Here is a 19,044-nt window from a genome sequence, read left to right as displayed (position 1 = left end):
TGTTACTTAATATGACGCCATGATACCATGGTCACATGGCTAGCAGCCGGCTGATCCAACGAATACCATCTTCAATAACCAAATTCGTGGTACTTATGAAAGTGTCGCAGTCACTGACTTCTTGCTTCCATCCTCTCCCTCCTTACGATGAAGATGGGCGTGGCCAGTAGTAGTAATCTTCATGCTTTTGTTGTTTTAGCCTTTTCTTGTTTTCTGACAGCATTTTAGAAAAGGATTTCAAAAATAAAACACTAGTTTGCAATCTACGAATTATATCATAATAATGTTAATGCAACTTGTAGCTCTATTCCCGGTTTAATACTTCATACATAAGTCACTATTTGGTCACTTTTTCTGCAATTGAAAGTCACTATTTGGTCACTTTTTCGTCATCGTTGGTCACTAAAGTCACTATTTTGAACGGCATTCATCGCTACCAGCCCTGCATTAGCAATTCGCACAAATTCATGGAATTGGTACAAGCAGAGATGCATCTGAACACGAGAACGCGTGTTCGTGTTCAAAAAGTTCTGAACACTGCACACTGTTCAAGAGCACTATCCTAACTTAGCAACTTGTATCCTAGGAAAACAAACTCAAGCTACGGCATGCTACTATCCGTCACCTCAGATATTGATTTGGGACTAATAACTATCTCTTAGATGGAAGCATTGCACTCTCCAATAGTCGAGATCTGTCCTGGCCACGTCCTTGCGAATGCTGGGGAAGGGGAAGGATGGTTAGTTGGACACCTACTTAAGAAAGATGCAGAGAACTACGACCTCTCATAGGTGCCACGGGAGGTTTTGGGATTGTGTGGAAGGTTATAACAGTAGGAATCGTTTTGGTAGAACGTGAAACACAGAAAGAACTAAGATAGAAAGACAAAGTAGGAAAGGGACGAGCCTGGAATTGAACCCGCGACCTCCTGCTTATAAGGCAGAAGCGGTAGCCACTAGACCACCGAGCTCGTCTACTAGCGCGGCATTAGCTCAATGTGAACAAAAATTGTCATCTGCTAAAAAGTTTGGCAATAAAGTCTATTCACAGAGAACAGACATGGATGCTCGAACAAAATTTCTTTAAAAAGGTGTGTAAAGATTCAAATCGCACCTCAGCGCCGCCAACGTAGGCTGCCCGACATACAAACTCAATTTCACTAAGCGATGGTGTTGGCTTTCATTATCTAACCCAAGATGGTGCTATCACCTAGTGACGATTCGGAATGAACACTAGCGCTAAAAAGTAAAACACCGCAAACTTTCATCATATTTATCAGCACATTAGCACCGCATAACGACATACTTTAAAATGGCCAGTGTAAAGTTTTACACAACTGCCTGAATGAAGATGAACGTCTGTTCTCTGTGGTCTATTCACAGATACGCTAATTACATTCGACTATCCGACAATATTAACATAATGTAAACAGACATTTTTTAATCTTCTGATGAAAATCTTTATCGTCGCAGAATTAGCGAGTTTGATATGGATCAACATTTTCAAAGAAATTTATTTCTGAAGGTTTGGTTTCGAGAAATCCAATATATTTAGTCAGAGCTATTCGTATAGCATGTGGACAACTTAGGAGGTAGAGGGGGTACGATAAATGTCAATGATCCACACAAATTTGTGAAAAAATGTATTAGCAAATGTCCATGCTGATGGACGGAAAACTGTTCGACATCTGTCCAATCCAGAATATTGATCACAGAAATAAATTGTAAAAAGAATTATAAATTGAGAAGAGTTAAAGCTATAAACTTCATTGTTCTCTTTATTGTACAGATTTTGTTTTCCTGATATGACATGTTAATTTCAAAATATTATTAGTAACTTTACATGATTAATATATTCCAATTTCCTTTTCTCTATTTAAAACTATGTCTCATTTTACAAAATAACTCAATTTAGAATTGAAAATGCCAGCTCAAAAATTTCCGAATAAATATTTGTCTTATTTGTCATATTGGTAACGATTCTGATGATAGTAATTTTTAATTTGACGAACTATCACTTTTAAGCTTAGTTTAGTTTGAGTTAATTCAGAAAATGAGAAGTAGAACCTGTTAGCAAAATTAAAATAAGCAAACATATTGAGAAACGCGTTGGAAAATGAATCATTTATCATTGCAGGTCCCTTTTATGTGTTTTTCTCGAAATATTAAAATAGTGCACAGGTTGCAGAATTGATCACGCGACGCCTCTGATGATTAACAAAGTTTTTTTTTTAATGGGCCTGGGTGACCGGATGGTGGTGTAAAATGATGTATTTTATATGAAATAATGGTGAATAATTTTATATGAAATAATGGTTGTGTGTTAATGTTAACGGATCAAACCGAAATCTGACGTGTGAGTTGACAGATTCGCAAATCGGTAAATTTAAATGAAAATGAAGGGATTTTGCTCAATCTTTTCATTACAGCTCGATAATGAATAACTGTTATTATATTGTAATGGTAGCATTCGTTCAGAAATGTCCCACAAAAGATTATTTGAGTGATTTTATGAGACAGGCCATTTTGCCTTGTGCGTTCTACACTGTTCTCCACTACTTATATTGTAAGGTATAAGTTCGCTTCGATATTTTCAGTGTGAATACAGCGTGGAGGCGCGTGGTGCATCATAGGTCAACATAGTGACGATATATGGCCTTGCAAAACCGTTAGATATTTCTCTAAATTTAAGGATAAATTACTTTTTCTCCCTTCCTATCATTTCTATTTGAATCTAGTTTTGTTAAATACACATCAAATACAATGAAGATTAGGAATTGCCGAAAGGCAGTTTTGCCCTCTGAGAGAATCATGCCCTTATTTGGATCAAAACGAATATACACTGTCAGACATACAGCAATAAAAACTTCGCCGACTTACCATAACCAGGAGTGGTGATGTCAATCCCATTGTACGGAGTAGTGGTTTCTTTCTCACACGGTGAAAGCGTCGTCGGTGGTGTTTTAGGAAAGCTAGCTAGAGGGGCATCGGGGTGTCTGATGTCGTACAGGAATTCCGGAATGATTGGCACTGAAAGTATGGAAATAAAGAAGGGAATATTTAATTTCTAAAGTCTTCATTGGTATAATTTATGGAAAATGCTGGAGTTGCAACCTCCTCTCATGCGAGACTCAGACAGAGATGAGAAATAACAAGATCCCTTAGTGTGAAATTGGAAAAACATTGCCGTTTATCGTCTGTCGGTGTCACTAAATTTCCTGTGGTCCGTTTTCCCCACCCGGCATGCACTACTCAGGAAATTGGATGTGACACCGTATAATGGGGGAGAGAATAAATGTTGATTATTCAGTCAGTCTTTTCTGGCCAGGAGCCTACGACTGATGCCGTGAACGAGCGATGCAACAGGATTATTCATCTTCAGTATCTACCTAATTGGATTATATAAGTTTAAACGAAAATTGAAATTTAACCGTCAATCAATGTTTCTTTCAGTATGGCTACGAAACTTTTCCTTTAGGCTTTCAATACATAGAGAGTACATAGATAGTTGTAATTGGTTGTTGGATGAACAACATTGATTGAAGTTTCATCAATTTAATGAGAAAACATTATTAAAACTCTTCAACTATTTATGGCTCTCCTTTATGGGCCCTCCTTAGCCGTACGGTAAGATGCGCGGCTACAAAGCAAGACCATGCTGAGGGTGGCTGGGTTAGATTCCCGGTGCCGGTCTAGACAAATTTCGGATTGGAAATTGTCTCGACTTCCCTGGGCATAAAAGTATCATCGTGTTAGCCTCATGATATACGAATGCAGAAATGGTAACCTTACCTTAGAAACCTCGTAGTTAATAACTGTGGAAGTGCTTTATGAACACTAAGCTGCGAGACGGCAATGTCCAGTGGGGGATGTAATACCAATAAAGAAGAAGAAAAAGAACTATTTATGGCTAAATTAAAGTCTGTATTTTCCAAGCTTGTTTTCAATGTTTTTCATTAAATAATTCACTCTTTATTTGGCACCACAATCATTATCAATTAAATTACCCCGTTAACCACTAGACATACATCTTCGAAGTTATTCATAAAAAAATGAATGATTTTATCGGTATAACTAAATTATTCCCAAAAATGATACAAATCTTAATGAATCGTTATCGCAATTCATGTAAAGTATGATATCAACGCAATGATATATTTTGACAAAGTATTTCGAAGATGAACATCGCTACATCTTTACCACTAATAAATTGCAATAGCGATATGAATATTATTGATATATTTTAACAACGAATTTTACTGTTGAACACCGCAGCACCTTTATCGCTTTTTAGTTCATCGATTTAAAGCGTTGGATACCAAAACATTGATGGATATTTTGGTGTTTGTTTGCATCAATTTCCGATTAAGCAAATAAATAGAAAATAATAAAAACCCCCGAAATTTCTATTCTACTTTAAAAAAATATATTTGTGGCGGCATCATCTTCTTCTTCTTCTTATTGGCATTACATCCCCACACTGGGACAGAGCCGCCTCGCAGATTAGTGTTCATTCAGCACTTCCACAGTTATTAACTGCGAGGTTTCTAAGCCAGGTTACCATTTTTGCATTCGTATATCATGAGGCTAACACGATGATACTTTTATGCCCAAGGAAGTCGAGACAATTTCCAATCCGAAAATTGTCTAGACCGGCACCGGGAATCGAACCCAGCCACTCTCAGAATGGTCTTGCTAAGGCGGGCATTAATTGATATCGATATTTTCACCCAAACAAACCCTTTTTTTGTGACATTTATTGTAACGTTTTGTATTAAAACTCGTATGCAACCCGATCAGAGAAAGTCATACTTGCCAGATCGTTGCATTAGGTGGTTATACAACAAGGCCACAAATCGCCCATTTTAAAGACCAGTATTTTTCCAACAGCACGAAATAACAGAGCCACAACACGCATAGAAGGTAAAACAATAGTAGATGATTTGCTCACTTGTGTTGAACAATCGACTTAAAAACATTGTACAAAAATTATTATGTCAAAAATGGGCGTTTGAATTTGGGAGTAGAAAATCTTGTGGTGAAATACATTTTTCACGAATGCCTTCCAAAGACATTTGGGGCTTTTCAACGCGCATGTTTTGCTATAAGAACATCGTCTGTATCTTTTTCCGTTGTCATGTTCCATCATGATATCCCTAGCAGCACACATATTACACATAGGTTACTGCAACTCATATGTGACCAGATTTAGTTACAATCAAGTTGCTGCAACCAGATTTGCCTGACTTGTGCTGCTCGGGATATTCGGCCAAATGACATTCGAGAATCAGCCTTTTCATTCAATTTACCTGTTCGGGCATATGATCCTTATAACCGAATGTCGCTTTAGGCCAAATGCCCTTTTCGGTCAATCGTTTAATTCTGTCAAATAGAGATTCTTCTTGAACAATTTCACGAGGAATTTCCGAAGATTTTATTATGGGCAATACAAAGAAATTCCAGTAGATACTTATCCAAATAAATTTCTTCTAAACTTCCAAAAAATGCCGAACAGTTTCGTGAAATTTAAATATTTGAGTTAAAAATTCTGAATACTTTCGTAGAAATGCTGGGGAATTCCGAAGAATTTCATAAAGCTATAAGTGAGAGGAAATCTCGTGAAAATTCCAGTGAGTTTTCGGCATAAATTCCAAATAATGCCCTTTACAAATTCCAATCATTTGTAATTGAAAACTCTGAGCAATTTTCCTTGGAAATCGACCTCTCCCAAAAATAAATATCTTGTATTATCTGTGTCTGAAACTCGATTTAGCATATGCACAACATGTTATAGATTTAGTTCGGAAAAGGTATTGGAGGGTAGCCACTTCCTTCGGTGGGGTTTGATCACACAAAACCAGTACGCTAGACAGGTGCTTTCCCAACTAAGCTAAGGTGGGATCAAACCCTACCGAAGGGAATGGTTACCCTCCAATACCTTTTCCGAACTAAACCTATCACATGTTGTGCATATGTTAAATCGAGTACAGTAATTAATTTCCACTGCGGGTGGCTTAATACTTGGAACATGTGCAATTAAATTTGAAATGAAATATCTTGTATTGTTGAATTAGTGATATTTTTGGCTTTTTAAGGTCAACTTTCCCAAAGAACGTGGGCTTCGTAGCGACGTCAATCGTCTTAACGCATGTGCTACGAAGTGTGGATTCGATTCCCGCCCCGGTAAGAAGAAAACTTTTCGTGATCGAAAAATTCTCCACTGGTCCACTAGATGTTATGTAGTCTTGTCCGTTGTCTCATGCTAGGTGTTAAGTGTTCAGTCTGAACGACCCCTAGTCGAAGACGGTGTTCCTGTTTTTTTTTATTTAATGCGATATTTAAAAAAAATCGTGGTTTTGAAACCGAAGGAGCCGAGGAATCATTTTTGCTTCTAACAATGGCCAGGAACTTACACTTGATTTGCTAAACAAAGGACTACCAAGATTGTTTCATACCAAAAGTCGTCGCCGTTGTATTAGTTCTCGATCTTTGGCTGGAATATTAGATTGTATAGAAAACCGCAAATCTGAACTGATGGTTAAACATTTTATTTTCATAAAGTACGAAATGGATTAAATGAAGTAAATCAACATACCCTTATTTACTACACCAATGCCATACTGTGAATACTCCTATTAGTAACCTGCAGTCCAACTTTACCTTCCACAGGATATAGGCTAGGTGTGTTTAACCTATACGACGAAGGTAAAACGGCGAAGGGTATAAAATGTCCAGAGGGCAGTTGCAGTAGTAATTGGGGCTTGTTGCGAAATTAAGTGAAAATCGATTGCTATTTAAACGAATTCTCTCGATACTTGTTATCCCTATCGTCAACTTGCACTCCAGGGTTCTAACTAACAACCAAAGCAGTTATAGCACGCTGGTTTTGCCTATGCCACTGCCTTTTCTGGTTAGCATCAGCTCATAGCATGTACGTATATTATACGCTCTGCCGGCGATAGCACCACCATCACCGACCAGGATTCGCAAGGTGCCTGAGAAGGTGACAAAACAGTGAAAGAGGCAAATAAGCTTGATAGCGACATAAAGCGAACAATTTGTGATCTAATAAATTTCGCACTGATTCAATTATGTATCCATTTCCTTCCCGGGTTGGAATGGTGTAAGGAGGTTTCGACAAAAAAAAATATGGATGGAATTTCCAACTTCATCGATATCAGCGTTATTGTAGTCACTATATATTGATTATCACATTTGGTAGTAGGGTGACAATGTGAACAGGAGTTTCGTCAATATAGGAAATGAGTGATTTGAAACTTTGATGAAGCAATTGTTCCCGTGAACTCCATATGGCGTAGGCTTTTTTTCATGAAAGTGAAACTTGTTCGCCCGTAGCGTTGCAGTGTAAGCTGCTATTTCGATAGCAACACATGAAAAACACTATACCGGGTCCGGCATTTCAGCTACGTGCTCGACCCACCGCAGTCGTCCGTTGTTTGCAGTATAGACGACGGATTGTTCCCCAAACAAATTCTGACGATTCAATTAATGTGAAACGCCTATTTTTCGGGTGTTAGTCACCTGACATGGTCATTTATTTACAATGTTCTGAAAAACTCAGATGTGAATATGTACATTATGTGGAAGAATTTGATTTGAAAAATATTTTGGAGGTAACCACTTTCCTTAGATGGTGCTCGTACCCACGACTCTCAGTACGCAAGACTGGTGCTGTTAACTTACTAAGCTACGAAGGACTTCCGTCGGCTTTCGCAACTAAGCGGCTGCTGAATGACCCATTCTTCATAAGCAAATATACTGATCAAGTAGAGGTTGGGCTATTTGCCAGTCGGTCGTCAACCACCACTTCTGGCCACTTCCGAAAAAACCCGAAACTTGAAGGAACTTGAACTTGTGCATAAACATCAAATAAGTATTTTGGAAAGTAAGTCAAACTCTGACTAAGTGATCATAGTCATACTTGATTTTCACAGGATATAAAAACTTTTCATGAAAACAACTTTATGGAAATAAAAGATTTTTATATAAATCTAAAAGAAATTATCAAATTGCTATACACATTTCTATGTTTTATCCTGAAAAATTAAAATGTTACATGAAATGTCAGAATTATGACTATTCCATAATCTATCAAGGGGTTGTCCAGAAACCACGTGGTTATATATGGGGAGGGGGTTTGGAAAATAACCACAATAAGCAACATGGGGGGAGGGGGGATTAGCTCTCGAACCACGTGTTTTTTTACACGAAAAGCTTTTGGTGAATTACAATAGGGGTGTGAAAAATAGAAATCAATTTATCAATAAACGCAAAGCGCATCTTAGGCCCGATGTCCACGTAGCGTCTTTTCAACTCAGCGTTGAAAAGACGCAGATGTGCATCGAGAAAAAGCGGTAACGCAACGGTCGCCACCCTGATGCATAACTGCGTTATTTGACCATCGGGCCTTAGATCCTGTTTCCCTTAAAAAAATAAACGAAAAAATAGGTTGCGATTCAGTCTCACAAAAAAATTTGGAAGGGAAAAATGGAAAAATATTTTTACAAAAAACTCCGCCGCGCCACGCCACCGCCGTTTTGGCATCACGCCGCCGACATTTTTGCATCAGCGCACAGCAGCTGAGCGATTCCAAGCAACAGCATCAAAATTTAAGAAAATTTTTAATTCATGATTTTCTATTGAGTTGAAACTTTGCACAGTTTTTCAATTTCATCTAAATCGTCATTTTTCGATATCAAATCTTCATATTGAGTCACGACTAACTTTTCAAAAGGGTGTATGTGAAAATGGTTCAAAAATATTTAAAAAGCTGCACAGCAAAAACGGAATGTTCGATTGTTATGATTTTTTCAGCAAAGTTAGACAACTAAATGGTGATTCTTAAGAAAATGTGCACAGCAAAAAAAATTTTTTGCCTTTAAAAATATCATTTTGTCACAAAACTCAAATATCTCAAAACCCTATCTTTTTTCGAACGTAATTTTTAGGGAAAACGGTCCATTATATTAGCTATCTACCATAAAAATTTGGTGATGGTAAACTAATAAACAAAAAAGTTATGACATTTCAAACATTTTCACAATTTTTAAAATATCGAACACTTTTGAATTATTATCAGCACAGTTTGAGTATAGTTTTGCTTTAATTTTATTTTCCGACAATGGAATGAAACAGTGAAATTTTTGGGTTCCTTGGATCGTTTTCGCGTTATTAAATTGCTCGCTGAGCTCTGAAGCCTTTATTTCGTACTCTTCAGTAGTAGTAAAACAAAATGATAATTTGGTTAAATCTTTTTCTTTTCTACGATTTGCCCAATCAAAAGTTCTTTCGCAGTTTTAATTGGATGCTCACGTTCTTTGGCTAAACTTGCTCTTGTGGCCATGCGCTTTATTGTTCCTCCAATAGCATCACAAGGACCTTTGCCATGTGATGTAGCAAAAAATGCCATTCTGCATCAATTCCGTACATTGATTTAAATTGACATAGGCTCGAAAATTCTTACGATTTTTGTACTGCGACGCTGCTCCATCAGACATGAAATATATCTTTTGACTTCTTTATGCTTATCAACGCGTAAAAGTTAATCATTTTTCAATGAACAAGTTTACGGATACTGAATCGTGTCTTAAATCTTCGGAAATTATAATAAAACTTAAGTGTTCAATTTGCGTACTTCCATTAAAATAAATAACGAATGGATGAATTGTAGCTTGTTGTACGTTCCAGTGATGGGACTGCACTTCATCTTGCAATACAAAGCTGTAATTTTCAGAAAAATCACAAATGACTAAAAATTCACCATTTTGTAATGTATTTTTCGTATTCTTTAAAAGCTGGATTGTTCTGTTTTAATGAATTCGTGTGGTATTAAACTTTCTAATTTCAAGCAAAAATATGACACAAACTCATCTACAGGTTTTACAATAGTTTCTATGTCACACCTATCCGTGGTCACCCATTGCTCAAATGATAACTGATCAATATATTTTTCTTCAAACTCAGCGAATAAAGTATTTTCCAATGATGAAGAATCTGGACAATCCGAACAAGATCGTAGATAGCAATTTGATGTTGTATTTTCACACAAAAGACTACCAGTTAACATTTTAATATCCTTTGTTAAATTGATTCTTTTCAAACTATGTAAAAAAAGATTAATATTCTCATGGGTTGTGCACACACACACATTATGTGTTCCTGAATTGGAAAAGAAGCTTACATTGCCTTGGCCGAAGGCTTGCAAATGAGGAAAAACCTATTTTAATATTATCGTGAATTTCCTTGAAGCGTGTGTACGCTTCTTTCAAAGTCGTCATCATTAATCGTTTTGGATTGCTTGACGCTTTCCATCTTTTTTACTGATACATAATCTTTTGACCAGGCATAGCTCGACTTACTTCATCATCTTCAAAATATTGAACTACTATTTCTTTTGTCTCATCTGTTAATGCAGTACTAGACCTAGTATTTTTGGTTGAAAGACAGTTATTCTTCAATTGTTTTGCCTCTTTACTGTATTTCTATTGGTTTTGAACTCATCAATGGCATCCTGAATAGACCACGAACTTGACAGCATCGACAAAATCAATAATTTTTCTTACCTTGTCGTGGCTGCATTCGAGAACCATCCCTTCATATTTATAATTACCTCATCGTAGTCTGTATTTTCCACAACATCAGGTCCTAATTTGAAGAGGTTTCTTCGTACAGCTTCGTTTATTTCACGGTATTTTTTCTCCGGGTAATAAACGTAGTCCATCTTACTCCATTTAATCGGAGTCACTTTTATCCCAGCTATGCCCTCGTTAAAGCGTTCGATGTTGACCTTTTGGATACACTCATCTTTTGGATACACGATTGATTTGTTGAAACAGATTTCGCTGATGGTACGGTGGCAAGGCTCTCAGCACTTAATACTTCTGGTAATTCCTCAGTTGTTGTCGATACATCTGGCAATTCCTCAGTTGCTGTCGTTTTCGAACTTCCTGCGCTCTGCTCAACCGATGATATACAGATTGCTCTTTTGTCAACGTTTAGACGGCAGGACGTGCAAATGCGTAAATTTGTATTCAATGTGGACATTGGAGCATAACCAGTCGCTTTCAGTTTATCTATGGTGCTTTCGGTGAGATTTCGTAACTCTTTTGAACACTTTTTTCCATCAAACGGCCTACAACAGTTGAGAAAGCGGCTACTCATGTTGTTCGTAATATTTCAATAAACAAAATCACTTTTAAGTTTTTACTGACTAGTTTGGTGTCATTTGCTTGACTGAAGAAAAAATTACTATAAGATCTTTAACAACCTTAGTAGTAGTATTTTTTTGCTTTTTCGTGAGCATTGTCATGGTATGTACCTATCATGCATTTGTTGTTGTTGAAGATACCCGTTTCCTCCCGATCATAAAGTCTATTCTCTAAGAGGTATATTTTTTGCAGGTAAACTATAGACGTACACGTGTATATAAACCTTTGATTTTGCAGCTTTTGTCTTAAAAATAACATTTCTGATATGTTTCTATCAACGTTATTATCAACAGGTTTCAACACTATTAAAAGAATTTTTCGCCAGTCACGTGTAATGAAAATTATGACACTATCAATACTTTTGATCACAACACTGGATCGTGTCTAAGTTTCTTATAGATGCTATGAATAATTAAATCAAAATATCATGAAAACAACTTGTTTAAATCACGTCCCTTAACAATAAAATCTGCATCAAACTGCAATTCTCGAAATAACTTACACAGAAAAAAATTTTTTTTACTAAATGTGAAAATTGTGAAATGTTTGAAATGTCATAACTTTTTGTTTATTAGTTTACCATCACCAATTTTTATGGTAGATAGCTAATATAATGGACCGTTTTCCTAAAAAATTACGTTCGAAAAAGATAGGGTTTTGAGATATTTGAGTTTTTGTGACAAAATGATATTTTTGAAGGCAAAAAATTTTCTTAAGAACCACCGTTTAGTTGTCTAACTTTGATGAAAAAATCATAACAATCTAACATTCCTTGCTTACTGTGCAGCTTTTTAAAGATCTTTGAAGCATGTCCACATACCCCCTTATGATAAGTTAGTAGTGACTCAGTATAAAAATTTGATATCGTAAAATGCCGATTAAAATGAAATTGAAAACTGTGCAGAGTTTCAAATATTTTCGAAATGGTCGCGCAGGATCGACTGACATGCCCCTGTGGAATGCCTCAGCTACAATTTGAAAAATGTTCGTGTTTTGACGTAGAATTACGTCCTTCGGTAAGATAGGGGGGTCATTCCACAGTTTAAAATTTGGGACCGTCACGAAAAGACATGTCAGGAAGTACGAGCCAATAACACAGCCGTTTTTTAACGGATTCTGGAGATTTTGGTATGAGTCGATCAGTAAACTCTCTAAGATTCTATACAACTATTGTAAACAATTGATTGAATGCATTTGGCTATTGAAAAATTTAATATAGTCAGGTAATATTGTACCAAACTTGGTAGTTTTGTACTTCCTGGACCGTATTTGAACCGATTGGAACCGGTAAACGGTTTTACCATGTACCGGTTCAAGCCACAATTTAGGAAAATAAGCAAACCCCATCAGCGGCGTATCAAACTTCATGATTTCAAAAGTTATGACATTCCGTGGTAGTTTTGTACTTCCTGAACCGTATTTGAACCGATTGGAACAGGTAAACGGTTTTATCATGTGCCGGTTCAAGGGACAATTTCGGAAAATAAGCAAACCCCATCATGCGGCGTATCAAACTTCATGATTTCAAATGTAATGGCATTCTATAGTTGTTTTGTACTTCTTGGACCGTATTTGAACCGGTAAACGGTTTTACCATGTACCGGTTCAAGTGACAATTTTGGAAAATAACCAAACCCCATCATGCGGCGTATCAAACTTCATGATTTCACAAGTGATGGCATTCCATGGTTTTACCATGAACCGGTTCAATGGGCAATTTTGAAAAAAAAGCAAACCACATCATGCGGCGTATCAAGCTTCATGATATCACAAGTTATGGCATTCTATGGTAGTTTTGTACTTCCTGGACCGTATTTGAACTGATTGCAACCGGTAAACGGTTTTACTATGAAACGGTTCAAAGGACAATTTTAGAAAATAAGCAAACCCCATCATGCGGCGTATGAAACTTCATGATTTCATAAGTTATGGCATTCCATGGTAGTTTTTCACTTCCTGGGCCGTATTTGAACCGATTACATGCGGTAAACGGTTTTACCACAGACAAACAGACATAACACATGGAACATTCACTCATCAAATTCATCGTCGTACAAACACCTTAGTTGGGTTTCAATCGGTTCAAATACGGTCCAGGAAGTACAAAACTACCATGGAATGCCATTACTTTTGAAATCATGAAGTTTGATACGCCGCATGACAATAACCATGGGTTCGGTTATTGTCCAAAATTGTCCCTTGAACCGGCACATGGTAAAACCGTTTACCGGTTCCAATCGGTTCAAATATGGTCCAGAAAGTACAAAAGTACCATAGAATACCATAACTTTTGAAATTATGAAGTTTGACGGGTCGCATGATGGTATTCGCCTTTTTCCGTAAAGTGATCCCGTAACAGGTTTCGGCGAAACGTTCGGAATCAGGAATACATGCCATATTTTGGACAGAACAAATTTCTGATCAATTTCGGCTTAGTTTATGCGTTGTTTCCAATCAAAATATCTAAAATAATCATTTCCGAAGTATGCGTTCTGGCATACGGCTAGAAGCTAACACACTTTTTAAATCCGGAATAACTCCGGTATCAAGTAGCCAGTCCTAAAAATCCATAGAGCCCTGAAAATTGAATGAATTCCGCTTCTTTTGGTGAAAGTTGCGAAAAAAAAATGTCGAAAGACAAAAAAGTTACAGCCAAAAAGATTTTTATTTTCGTTTTCAAAGGGGGGTTGGTAACGGAAGGGTTAAAAACTTTAACATTACTTTATACAATACTAATGAAGTGGTGGAATTCCGAATGATTTTTGAACAATTCTCGCGGAAATTAAACAGAATCTCTGAAAAATTTTGCTTGGAAATTTTGCTTGGAAATTTTGCTACAAAATGTTAATGAAAAAACAAAACAATCTCCAGTGTAAATTCTGAAAAATTCATCTTAAACTCCGAAAAAAATCCATGGGAATTCTGTCTGAAAATTCAAAGCAGGTCCGTGGGAAATGCATATAATTTTCGGTGGAAAAAATTGTTCACTTTTTCTTATTTTTTTTTGTCATTCCAATGAATTCCCAATCTTCACGAGAAATTCTTCATTTCCAAGAAAAGTTTTTCGAAAATTTTAAGGAGTACACTTCAAAAATTTCAGCACGCCTTGCGAGCAAAGGCGTAGGATTGCCAATCCGTTGCTGTCTAGGATGTTTTCGGGTGAGAAACATTCTCGAGACACTAGGTATAGTGTATCCATCGTACTTGCTGCACAAGATACATAGTCATGCCATAGCTGGCATACAAAAGGTTTCAATTTCTAACTGAGGAAATGCTAATAGAATATACTAAGTTGAAAAGCAGACCAACTTCCAGTTGCCATAGAAGAAGGAGAAGACTTCTAAATTTTCAAGAGAAATTCTTCTGAATTCCCAAGAGATTTTAAACAGCAATGTCACATGAAACACTTGGGAATTTCTGTTGATTTTAAACAGAAATGCATAGGAATTTTGAAATGAAAATTTTGGAAAATATTGGAAGGTAAACTAATTTGAAGATTCTGAAAACAATACTGGAATTTCTACAGAAATGCTACTCAAAGAAACAACAGTAGGAGTTTTTTTTTGCATTTCTTTGATTTCATATTAACTTTGTGATTCCTAAACTGGACTCTGACAAACTTTTGGTTGTATGAACTCCTATTGGAAAATTTAATTCTTCTTCAGATGCTTCGCTGAGGTTAATATATCTTAAGAATTTTCAGTACCTCCAGAGTTAAGTTTTTTTACTTCAAAAAAACACTTGGTATTAGGGGGAGGGGGGTCTGCCAAATGATCACGATAAACCACATGCCTCCCCCCATGTGGGTGTTGAAAATCTTCAAAAATATAATCACGTGGTTTCTGGATGGCCTCTTCGACAAGTGTATAGGACAGGCTAGAATATACCTTGTGATTATTTTTTCCTCAAACCCTATTCACCCTTCGTTATAACCTGAACATCAACATTTCATTAAAAGAAAATATATATTTTCCCCTTGGCAGGTACTTATGAACTAGAAAATAGTTTATCTTGATTATAATCCAATTAACTGATAAGTCTGTGCTAATTGTAAACTAAGCTGACCTCTCAAGATCATCCACTACAGACCAGATCCGTCCCAAAAGGAGGAGTTATTCCATTTGAAAGCGTCACCCGCATCATGTCTCCCTTGAAACAAGTCGTCGTTATAATTACAGCATGATAATTTAAATGGAAAAAATTAGCTGGAAAATTAACCAGCATCTCCGACGGTGACATCATCCCATTCTATGCACATCAGAAGTGGAGCAGAACATCATCGTCACTTGGATTTGCCGGGTTGGTTGGTCCTGTCGGTTACTCGTCGTTGTCGTTTTGGTTTTCCATTGGCTCTGTGCAGCTTGTCGACCATGGTATTAACTTTGCATGATGCGGGAAAACAGCAAACGATATCCTGTTATCGCAAGACTTGTTGCTTCTGTTTTATATGGGGGAATGAGGAACAAAAGGAGAAGGATAATAAAACAATTTGCCAACTCATTTGCAGTAGGTTCGTTACACACGGTTGAGGAGTAAATTCATCATGATATGATCTGTTGAACCAGTAGAAACAGACTTAGTATAATTTAGGTATCTACACACTTAAATTTGGTACCGAATCTCGAAGAATATCTTACTATCGTGATTTGCACAGACGATTGCTGTATAACTTATGTCATTTGAGCGTTTTGCCTTTCTCGTACAACTAAGTTGTACCGAAAGGCTATCATTTCACTCCGAAAACGAACTTTTTATAGAAGCCTTTGAGACCCATAGTATTATATACCAATCGACTCAGCTCGACGAGCTGAGCACATGTCTGTCTGTCCGTGTGTATGTGTGTGTGTATGTGTGTGTATGTGTGTGCACAAAAGCTTAATCCTTAACCGATTTTCTCGCAACAAGATTTATTCGACAGGGGACAAAGCCTAGTTGATCACTATTGAATTTTATAACGATCGGTCATTGCGTTTAAAAGTTATGAAGAAAATGGTACATCGGACCATATCAACCCCATATAAGGTTGGTGTCTTAACTAAATGCGAGAAAGGCACTACCAACGCTAGGTGGATTAATCTGGGTTTTTTCTCTTGTCATAAGACGAGTTAGTACTACCCCTTGATTTCCATAACATGCTGGTAGCTTTACAGATACGTATCCTCAACAATAAGACCGTCTTAAGTGTCTCTTACTTGACTCGACTTGACTTGAGTCAAGTACAAGCCACTGATGACCTTACTGTTGAGGTCAGAAGACGTATTTGTAAAGTTACAATCAAGTGGTGGAACTATATGGAATAGTACTAACTCGTCTCATTACAAGTGATGACTTGCCACTAAAAGGTTCTTGGTAATTTTCTTATCAAAATAGTGCGTGTTTTGTCAAACATTTGAGTTAACGCAAAAATCAATAAGATTATCAACAATTTCGGAAAACTTCGTATTGTTAATCAACGTTCCTAATATTTCATATCATAAGTTATTAAGTAAAAACATTCTTTTCGTCGGGCTAATTGAAAAAAAAAATGTGAGCGTAAGTTATTGCAAAATCATTGTAGTTGATGCTCTGAGTAAAGAGTTTTTCACGAGTGTTGAATTGATAATTTTATCATTTGTTTGCTGAAAAAATGTTACCCAAAACATCATTAATTCAAAACTGCAAAAATAATATCGTAACTAAACAACACAACCGAAGTCGGTGGATAAAACTTATAAGCAGTCACATTCTTTCTATTCCAAAAAGTTTCAATCATGTTTTTAAATTTTCGAAGAAGTCTTGAAGTTTCTAATAGTTTCTGCTGTTCCATAAAATTGTTGAAATTTTTCTGGAAGTACGTTATTATTTCTGCTAGTTCAGGGAGGCTCAGAGAATTTCTGAAATTTTATAATAGTTGACAGACCGACAGGTGAATTAAACAAAAGTTGCATATCGAAACGAGGATTTAGCCAAATAGCTTAGCTTAGACTGACTATACTTGTCAATGGTATCTTCTCCGTGACTTATCAGAACGCTACGATCCAAGTGAATAAAAGTTGAGATTTACCACCTATTCTAGATATACAAGTTTCAGAGCGCTCAAATATAGATCAATAATGGCGCCAGTCAGTTCGGAAAGGAGAGAAATGTTAGTGTGTAGTTTTTTATGCTACTAGAGACCGAGAATACCTCTTCCAAGTATAGATCAAGAATTCACTTGGAAAATTGATGTAGTTTATGCCACATTATGTGATGTATTCTCCAGTAGACCTCCTGCTTATAAGGCAGAAGCGGTAGTCAATAGACTGCCGAGCTCATCTCCGGAAGTTAAACTAAACATAAGATATGTAAATACGAACTACACCCAACCGGCTGTTGTTAGATTTTCTAACAATTCTGAATAAGAATCTACCAAAACATGTATAAGAACTGGGCATATGCGAAATTATTAGATTCTTATAAAAAAAATGTAAGAAAAGCTACAAAATTGTTAGATTCTTATACATAATTGTTGGAAAATCTAACAACCGCCGGTTGGGTGTAGTTTATAATGATTGTAGCAATTTCGGATGTGTGACAGCAAGTCTTTGAGGAAATTTGGAGTATAATTATTTTTAAGATTTCTAAAAACCCGTAAATAGTACTGAACACTCTGCAAAATTTTTGGACGATTATAAGCTTTACTGGTAGACCATAGCGATGTGGTAATTGACTTTTCCAGTCAAAAGTTGCATCTCGTTTCATTGTCTCAATCGTTTCTTAGGCTTGTTTAAGGTCAGCTTTCCTAAGGAACCCATATTTTTTTAACTCTAACTTTAACTTTAACCTCTAACAATTTCAAAAATCTAAAACAAAAGCCGAAAAAGTGTTTTTACAATTCCTGATCATAATACCTGGTTAACAGTTAGCGTTTGAGTGATAAAACGGCCTACTTTTCCATACCCATAACATGGGTGCTTTAATGAACATTATGCAACTCAAATGGGTTGCATAAAATCCATTAAAGCACTCATTTGGGTGCTATAATGGAAAACCAGCATTAGAACAATAGTTACATGACCACATTTAGCTAAATTGGCTTGGGTGAGTGTTCAAATAGTGTATTCTCTGTGTCACGTAATAAATGAAATAATTTGATGGACATGACATCAAATTCTCCAAAGGCAGGTTTATCTATCGCCTTATGGTCTGTCGAGCACACAATGGGGCACGATAACATGGAATCTGTTTGTTTTCTGCAGCAACATGATTTTTTGGCAAGATTGGTCATGTTAAGTGAATAAAATTGTACCATTTTGGTACAGATTTATCATATTTAAGCCCATTTTTCGTCATTGCAAAAAATAGCGTGTGCAACTCGTTGCAAAACTCGATTTTGTTTGAAATTTTAAAAAATACTTAGAGGCCACAAAAAATATGGGTCAACTTCGGACCTTAAATAAAATAAACAATTGATTGAGAGAATAAAAAAATGTTGACGGGAAAGATCAAATTTAAACCATTAAATATTAAAAACAAATACAGAAATCCATAACCATAATCTGATAGGACCTCCGGAAAGTCCTTGAAATTCAGTTTTTGTCCTACCCACGTCTCGGAACGTGACCGCGCCTTTGATTGATGTTCTGTCAATATTTCTATTAGATGATGGTTCATTGAATAACGGCTCGTTAACGTTCGATTGGGTTTTTCTTAAAACGTCATGCTTTTTTGCATACTCTTGAAACTTCTTTGAGATATTATTGACGAACTTAAAGTATATCTATTTAATGGGTGGTACATGATTATACATTAAATATAGAATCATTTGTCAATAAAAAGGTTTTAGAGACTTAAAGCAG

General features: G+C 36.4%; 1 protein-coding gene across 1 annotated transcript in view; it reads right to left on the bottom strand.

Moving 5' to 3' along the window:
• Nucleotides 1–19,044, bottom strand: part of LOC134203615 (synaptic vesicular amine transporter-like) — a 72,136-nt gene that overhangs the window by 17,144 nt on the left and 35,948 nt on the right. Inside the window, 1 exon segment of the mRNA XM_062678500.1 lies at nucleotides 2,880–3,029. Within this exon segment, the coding sequence (XP_062534484.1) occupies nucleotides 2,880–3,029 (150 nt within the window).

Source organism: Armigeres subalbatus, unplaced genomic scaffold, assembly GCF_024139115.2.
Source record: "Armigeres subalbatus isolate Guangzhou_Male unplaced genomic scaffold, GZ_Asu_2 Contig1992, whole genome shotgun sequence".
NCBI classification, from domain to species: Eukaryota; Metazoa; Arthropoda; class Insecta; order Diptera; family Culicidae; genus Armigeres; species Armigeres subalbatus.
Note: the sequence above shows the minus strand (reverse complement) of the source record. Positions and strands in the feature narration are given on the sequence as shown.